Raw genomic sequence first — 7,775 nt, forward strand, 5'->3', positions numbered from 1 at the left:
GGCAGGGTGATATGCTCCGCCCACACCTGAGCTCTCTCCAATCTCCCTCTCCTGGACATGGCAGGGTGATATGCTCCGCCCACACCTGAGCTCTCGGTGCCACGGTCTGCAGGAGTGTACTGTGGGTGCGTCTCCTTCATTCTCCGGCCCTCAGGTTCTGGCTGGCACAGCTGTGCTCACAGACTAAAAACAGCCACCTCATTCGCTTTGTGCAGTTTTACAGTTGTTCACGGCAGATGTGTGATTTGGGTCCCTGTTCTCTCATCATGGCTAGAAGAAGTTTTGGCCAATTATTCTTCTATCTTTACGTTTGAAAACTAAAGGAAAGCTTCACCCGTGGAATATCAGCGGTGCGACAATCCTAATGAGAGTTTGTCCAGAAACTAGGATCCAGGTCAGCAGCCAGTCGTTTCATAGAAGATAAACTTCAAGAACATTCTCTGAAGGGCAATGACACTGAGTAAGATCTAACCACTGTTACCAACAACCAAGAAAAATAGGTAAGAAAATGCAGCTCAGACTTTGTTCAAGTAAGTACGGTAATAAACATGCAAACTACCACTAAGCACAAAATAGGCTGGGAGTAAAAAATTTTTATGATATTGACATTTATGATTGTACAAAACTGCCCCATGTGATATCACGAGGACTCCTGATGAAAATTTACAAAGGATGCTTTATGGTTTATATAAAAATGCTAGTCAAATCCAAATACTTCACAAAAATAACATTTCAAATAATTTTCTTTTATATTTTGCAGACATCTGTACAATGAGGTTATTCATCACACATGACCCAGTAACATTTCTCAGCAGTTGGATTCAATACGAGAAATAAGCAAATAACCGCACTGCTTCTTCCATTTCAAAGTCGTCATTTCTCTTATAAAAAGTGGTCAAGAAAAATGCCTGTTGCCTTAAATATTGGTTAGTGCCAAAAATGTGGTTTAAAATATTTCAAGTGGGTTATCCTTTTAACGTCCATGTTGTTAGTTACACAAAGAACACATACAATTTTTTACCAAATTATAAGTTTTGGCAAATTACAACCATAAACTAAACAAACAGGATTAAGCATATTATTTTTTGAGATAGGGTCTTGCTCTGTTGCCCAGGCTGGAGTGCAGTGGCACGATCATGGCTCACTGCAGCCTCAACCTCCCTGGGCCCAAGTGATCCTCCCACCCCAGCCTCCTGAGCAGCTGGGACCACAGGCACACACCACCATGCCTGGCTGATTTCTGTATTTTCTGTAGGGATGGGGTTTGGAAGTTGCCCAGGCTAGTCTCAAACACTGGGACTCAAGCAGCCTTGGCTTCCCGAAGTGCTCAGGTTAGAGGCATGAGCCACCATGCCTGGTCTAATCATTTTTAAAGAGTCTCTATTTATTATCATTATTTTTTTCTAATTGAGATGGGGGTCTTGCTCTGTTGTCCCTGCTGGAGTGCAGTGGTGCCATCTCAGCTGACAGCAACCTCTGCCTCCTGGGCTCAAGTGATTCTCCCACCTCAGCCTCCCAAGTAGCTGGGACTACAGGTGTACACCACCAGGCCCAGCTAATTTTTTGTACTTTTGGTGGAGACAAAATGTACCAAAGGCATTTCTGTACATTTTGCCATGTTTTCCAGGCTGCCCTTGAACCCCTGGGCTCAAGTCATACACCTGCCCTGGACTCCCAAAGTGCTGGAGTTATAGGCATGAGCTACCGTGCCGAGCCCTTAATTATGTGCTGTGGCTTAATATTAAAATAAAGAAAGGGAGGAGCCCAAGGGAGCACGTAGGCAGAAAGGGCTCCCTTGCCAACAACCCTGCTAGCACGGCGTTCACTCCCTTGCCTGCTGGCACTGCGTTCTTTAGATGAAGAACACGTTATGTGTAAATGGAAAACAAAAACAACATAGGAACACCCTGTCTCTACAAACACTTAAAACTTAGCTGGGTGTGGTGGCGAGCACCTGTGGTCCCAGCTGCTTGAGGCTGAAGTGGGAGGACTGCGTGAGCCCAGGTGGTCACAGCTGCAGTAAGCCAAGAGCTGTGATCATGATGAATTCCAACCTTGGTGACAGAGCAAGACCTTGTCTCAAAACAAAAAGCAACGAAAACCCAAAATGATGCACTCTAAGTTCTATCCTATAAATTTCAGTACCTTCATTTGTAAAGGTACATAAAGGTGATAACTCAGGAGCTGCTTGCTGTAATGTGGATATACCCTTGACCTCAGCTCGGATCTGAAGCACGTCCTTCTGTCTCACTGCTTGCCAAGACTAAGCTAAACTTCAAAAGTAAAAATACTCCCAAAAATGTTGTACATTTTCAACTACTCACATTGTACCTTAAGTTTCTCTTGTAGTGGACGAAAAACACGGTGTCATTTAAAGTGATATGTAGCTTCAACGTGGGATGTAAGGTGATTCAGGTCCTTTGAGAAGACAGGCTTGCAACAATGGCATGAATAATGTTGGAATCAAAATCACAGAAACTAAACACCAAATAGCCTAGGTTCAATCCGTGTCTCTAACAAGTATCCGGATAACTAAGCTTTCTGCTTTACTTGAGTGTGAAGATCATGAAATGTAGTTTATAATTATTTGGGCAGAGAAAATAGAGAATTTGGGTAGTTATGTAAAATTCAAGATTAAAGAAAAGCAGTATTATATAACAGAAATATAAACCGGCTATTACCTTCAGTAATTTAGATCAGGGGTTGGCAGGTCCGTGCACCAAATCTGGTCCGTTGTTCTTGTAAATAAAGTTTTATTGGTACACAGCCATATGCACTTGCTATCACCCATGGCTGAGGGCAGAGTTGAGTGGTTGTGAGAGACCTTATGGCCTGGAGGAACTAAAATACTATCTGGCACCTTGCAGGCAAAGTTTATGACCTGATTCGGGTAGCTACCTAAACTGTCCAATTCGCTCGTTCTAAAACAATCCAACAATATAGCACACTTGTCTGAAGATCTGAGAACACACATGCACCAGCCTAATCAGAAGAAAAGTCCAATTCCACCCAGAGGGTTACAAACTCTTCCCTTTTCCCTACAAAGAATTAAATGAATAAAATTGTGTGAGATTTTACTGGTATGTATCATATGTATGAGTCTTGAGGTAAAGTTAAAAATGTGTATTTATACAGATACATAATGATGTTACTTTTCCTTCCATGTTTAACTCATACACTGTTTTTCGACTTCTGGTTCACAAAATCTGCATTTCTGCACCATGATTTTGAAGGCAAAAACCCGACTGCTGGGCTAGTGGTCAATTCTGAGGCACTCAGCATGTTCAGGAGGCAGCGTCGGGGAGCGTGTCCCTTACCTGGAGGGGTGTAGGCGTCCATGGAGGTCTGCACGACCAGGGACCTGCGTTTGGAAGGCATAGGCACCGCCATCTTCCGCTCTTTGTGTTTGGCCAGAGCCGCCTGGACAGCTTCCGTGTGGACATCTGAAACGGAGAGAGCTCAGTCACTCAGTGCTCAGCTGAAGTCCCAGAGGCCAAGCTGCACCCTCCTCTCTGTCCCCGCAGCACGGTTCATCCACCTTCTGAAACTCACCAACAGATGGGTGGGCGAGGAAAGAAAATCAGTGTTTACAATTCCAGTAAAGACATTAACATTATTCACAGACTTTTAATAATTCATTTTATTACTGCAGAATCCATATCCACAAGCAAACACTAGCTGTAAACTATGCTGAATATTTTTCTTTTTAGGGTGAATGGACCTTGATCTTTGGAGATTCTTTGTAGGTCACACGTTTGAGCCTCCAAATCCTTTCACTGTACCACTGAGAGGCGTGCACACGCCTCACACCCCAACTCACACAGCCACAGTCGCAGCTTAGCTGAACACCAGCCATGGGCCAGGACCGTGTTGGCTATGGATAAGGTTTGACTGTGTTCCCACCCAAATCTCAACTTGAATTTTACGTCCCAGAATCCCCATGTGTTGTGGGAGGGACCTAGGGACAGGTAACTGAATCACTGGGGCCCGACTTCCCTGTGCTATTCTCGTGATAGTGACTAAGTCTCATGAGATCTGATGGTTTATCAGGGGTTTCTGCTTTTGCTTCTACCTCGTTTTCTCTTGCTGCTGACATGTAAGAAGTGCCTTTCGCCTCCCACCATGATTCTGAGGCCTCCCCAGCCATGCGGAACTGCAAGGCCAACTAAATCTTTTTCTTCCCAGTTTCGGGTATGTCTTATATCAGCGTGAAAATGGACTAACACAACCATTAAGACATTTTGTGGCTATTAACCCATTACATTAATTCCACACATTCACCGAATGCCTCTTCTGTAAGTCCCTATGGGCTGGGGACGCAGTGGTGATAAGGCAGACAGTCTCATGGCATCTCATGCAGGCCACTTGTTAAGGGATGAGACAGGTGACAGACGGGGTAGAGAATTAAAGCAGAGACAGATGCAGCGGCAACTCCAAACTGTGAAGCCAGGGAAGAACCCTCTTAACACAAAATCAGAACAACAGGAATGAACCATACCCGCTGTCAAGATGAGAATCTTCGAGACACAGGCAAAAATCCGCTCAAAGGCCCTACACTGTGAGTGAGAACGGTGTCAGCAGAATTAAAACCACCACCACCAAAAATGGCCAGTGTGAGTGAAGACGGGTCGGGGGAGAGGGTCCCCAGGACGGGGCAGTTTTCTCTGAAGCTGCGAGAATGATCCCACGGAAAGGGAATCAGACGTGGCTTTCCGGCTTAAACCCTCCGCGCTGCCACCTGAGACAGGACCCAGACCTGCCGCATCACGCCCACAAGCAGCTCATTGCACTGCTTGGTCTTGGTCAGCCTTTGTGCACACTTCCCTCCCTAACTAAAAAGCCTGGTCTTCTGGCCACTATTTCTAATTCCCAGGTCAAAAACCACTAGGTGACTGACTTGGCTCATGGCCGAAAACTGAAGGGATCAATGAGGTGACAGTCCACTCACTTCCACAAATCGCTTTTTGTTTTGCATATTCTCCGTTTTAAAATTTTTGGATGTAATTTCAAACACACAGAAAATCTGCAAGACCAGCGTAGCGAATTCCCACATAACTTACCAGGCTCAACTTAGGCCCAACTGCTCCTATCTTACATCACTGCTTTCCCCCCTCCCCCATGAATTTTCTAAGTCAAATGAAAATAAATTTCAGATACTATGTCCTTCCATGCCTAAATGTTTCAATGTATTTCCTCAACACAAGGATATGCTCTCACATTCATTTTCCTCAAGATCGGGAAATTTAACTGTCATATACAAAGTTCACTTTCAATGGTGTCAACTGTCTCCATAGTTTTTTTACTTTGTCCTCCTATTTGAAGATCCAATCCAGGATCATGAATTGATTTGTCATGTGATTTTTACCCGTCCAGAATCCAAGTTTCTCAGCTTTTGTGTTTCTTGAAATTGGAAATGTTAAAGAACACAGGTCAGTTATTTTACAGCTTGTCCTTTATTTTGGTATCTTCTGGACTAGACTCAAGAGTATGCATTTTAGCAGGGACACCGCAGAAGTCTGTCCTGTGTGACAATGTTAACATCGGCAACTCAGTGAAGGTGATGCTTAAGTGCCTCCAAAGCAAAGATGCTACTTCTCGCGTTGAAATTAAGATTTGGGAGGAGACACCCTGACACTATGTGCATATTCTGTTTTCCATCAATTCGTCACTACTAGTTTTAGCATCCACTGATTTCCTGTCATTCCTTCTAAATTATTAGATCTTCCATATTCACTGAAAAATAATTATTCTATCTTTCAGCATTCATTTACCTATGTCCATATGTACTCACGGAGTCTGGCTTGGTGGGCTATAATTCGTAGTTATAACGGTTTGTTTTGTTGCTTAACTGGTTCCAGATGTGACACCGGATTCCCCAGCCCTTGGACTAGGGCTCCTTCTAGTGAAGAACCGTGTTTGGAAGCTAAGAGTGGGCACCAGGTGCTGCTGGGCATTGCCGGCAAACAGAACACACAACACGCATGTACACGCATGTACACCGACATCCATCCACAGGCACTTCTGTCCCTGTCTACATCTGTCGGGAGCCACCAGCTCATACTGGTACCTCCTGCTGCAACCGAATCCCACGTGATCCATTCCAGGCTTTGGCCTTATTTCTACCTCTCTTACCAAGAAAGAAACCTGGCTCCTGTAGCACTCAATATATTCACTGATTTATTAAGCTTATTTGCTTAAGCCTGGAGATACAGAAATGCTTTCAGAATTGCTCTCTAATACCACTGTGAAAAATCTATCGAGTTGAGTTCAGTGTTCATTTGTAATTGTTTTTTCTTTTTTTTTTTTTTTTGAGAGGGAGGGAGTACAAAGTATACACAGTGAAATGTTCAGACCTTAAGTACACTTGGTGCATTTCGATAAACGGAAATCTATTACCCTAATTAAACCTTTTGCCTCAAAGTTTCCACACGTCCCCTCCCAGTCAATCCCGGCCCTCAAGAGACAGCCACTGTTCATTCACGAGGAGTGTTCTTGGCGCGCTTCCATCGCCCGAGACTCGCATAGATTCTCCATCGTCACATGGACTCCACGGCGTGGTGTTCACTCTGTTCAATTCAAGGCTCCTGGAACTCATCCCCGTTGTCTGTTTTGGTTTCAGTATTTTGTACATTTTTCCCGATGGGAACTAGGACAATGTCTGAATATATCAGAATTTGCTCATGTTTCTCCAGATGAGAGAGATTTATGTTGTTTCCAGTTCTTGGCTATGACAATTTACTCTGGAGATAATGCAATTTACTCTGGAGATAATGTGCATTCTTTTACAAGGACACACATTTTCAGCTCTCCTTGGTGAACGTCTACAGCATACCTGCTGGGCCATATGGTAAGTGTACACATTTAAAAAAAACTGCCACACTGTTTGCAAAAGCGGCTGTGCCGTTTTAAGTCTCCATCAGTCTGAGATCCAGCCTGTCGTATCTTCACCAGCACCTGCTACTGTCCTCCCTTCTCCAGTCTTGTGAAGGGGAACCTCGTGGGTTTAAGTTGTACTTACCCAATGACTCCCTGGTGAGCACTTCTCACGGGCCACTGGGCATCTGTATACATCTGTTGCAAAGAGTCCATCTTGCATGCTTGCAAAATTCACACCATTTCTGGTTGTTTGTACATTTCCTAAAATGTTCTAAATAAGGCCCTGTGTCTTCTGTACATCAAGCATCTCCCTGCTTCCAAGTCTTTATGCCTTTTAGTTCTCCTGACTGACTTCACGGACGAGGGCCCCAGTGCGTGCCATGCGAACCTGAACCACGGAGAATGACCATGCTCCCGACACCCGACTGTGGGCTGAGCTCCCCGGCTGCCACCGAGGAGGGGGGTCAGCTCTTGCTTTTCAGGAGTGGCCTTTATCAAATGGAGAAAGATCCCTTCTGTTCCTGATGTGGTAGGAAATTCGTACAAGGACTATTAAATTTCAACAGATGTTTTCCAGTGTCTACCGAGAGGATAAAATGGGTTTTCTGCTTTATTTTTTGTTAATGTGGTGAATTACATTGATTTTTGAATGATGAGCCAAACATGCAATGCAAAACTACAGATCATGAGAACAAACTCTAAGTGTTCATGGTATTCTTCTCCCTTTTGCATATTTCTGGGTTTGATTTAGTAAGAATTTGTTAAAAGCTTCAGCATCTGTATGTCAACAAGAGTGAAAGGCATGAGATTTTGCCTCGCATGCAAACAAACAAGGGAGCCAGCACCCAGCCCAATGCACTGACAGAGCCGGGACATTTCCGGGCCAGAAACAAAGGGCT

General features: G+C 44.3%; 1 protein-coding gene across 1 annotated transcript in view; it reads right to left on the minus strand.

Annotated features, from left to right (window-relative positions):
* Positions 1-7,775, minus strand: part of DIP2C (DIP2 disco-interacting protein 2 homolog C (Drosophila)) — a 296,340-nt gene that overhangs the window by 158,953 nt on the left and 129,612 nt on the right. Inside the window, exon 5 of the mRNA XM_011991552.1 lies at positions 3,318-3,443. Coding sequence (XP_011846942.1) covers positions 3,318-3,443 — 126 coding nt within the window. The remainder of the gene's footprint in view (positions 1-3,317; positions 3,444-7,775) is intronic.

The sequence above is a fragment of the Mandrillus leucophaeus genome, unplaced genomic scaffold, assembly GCF_000951045.1.
Source record: "Mandrillus leucophaeus isolate KB7577 unplaced genomic scaffold, Mleu.le_1.0 Scaffold399, whole genome shotgun sequence".
NCBI lineage: Eukaryota > Metazoa > Chordata > Mammalia > Primates > Cercopithecidae > Mandrillus > Mandrillus leucophaeus.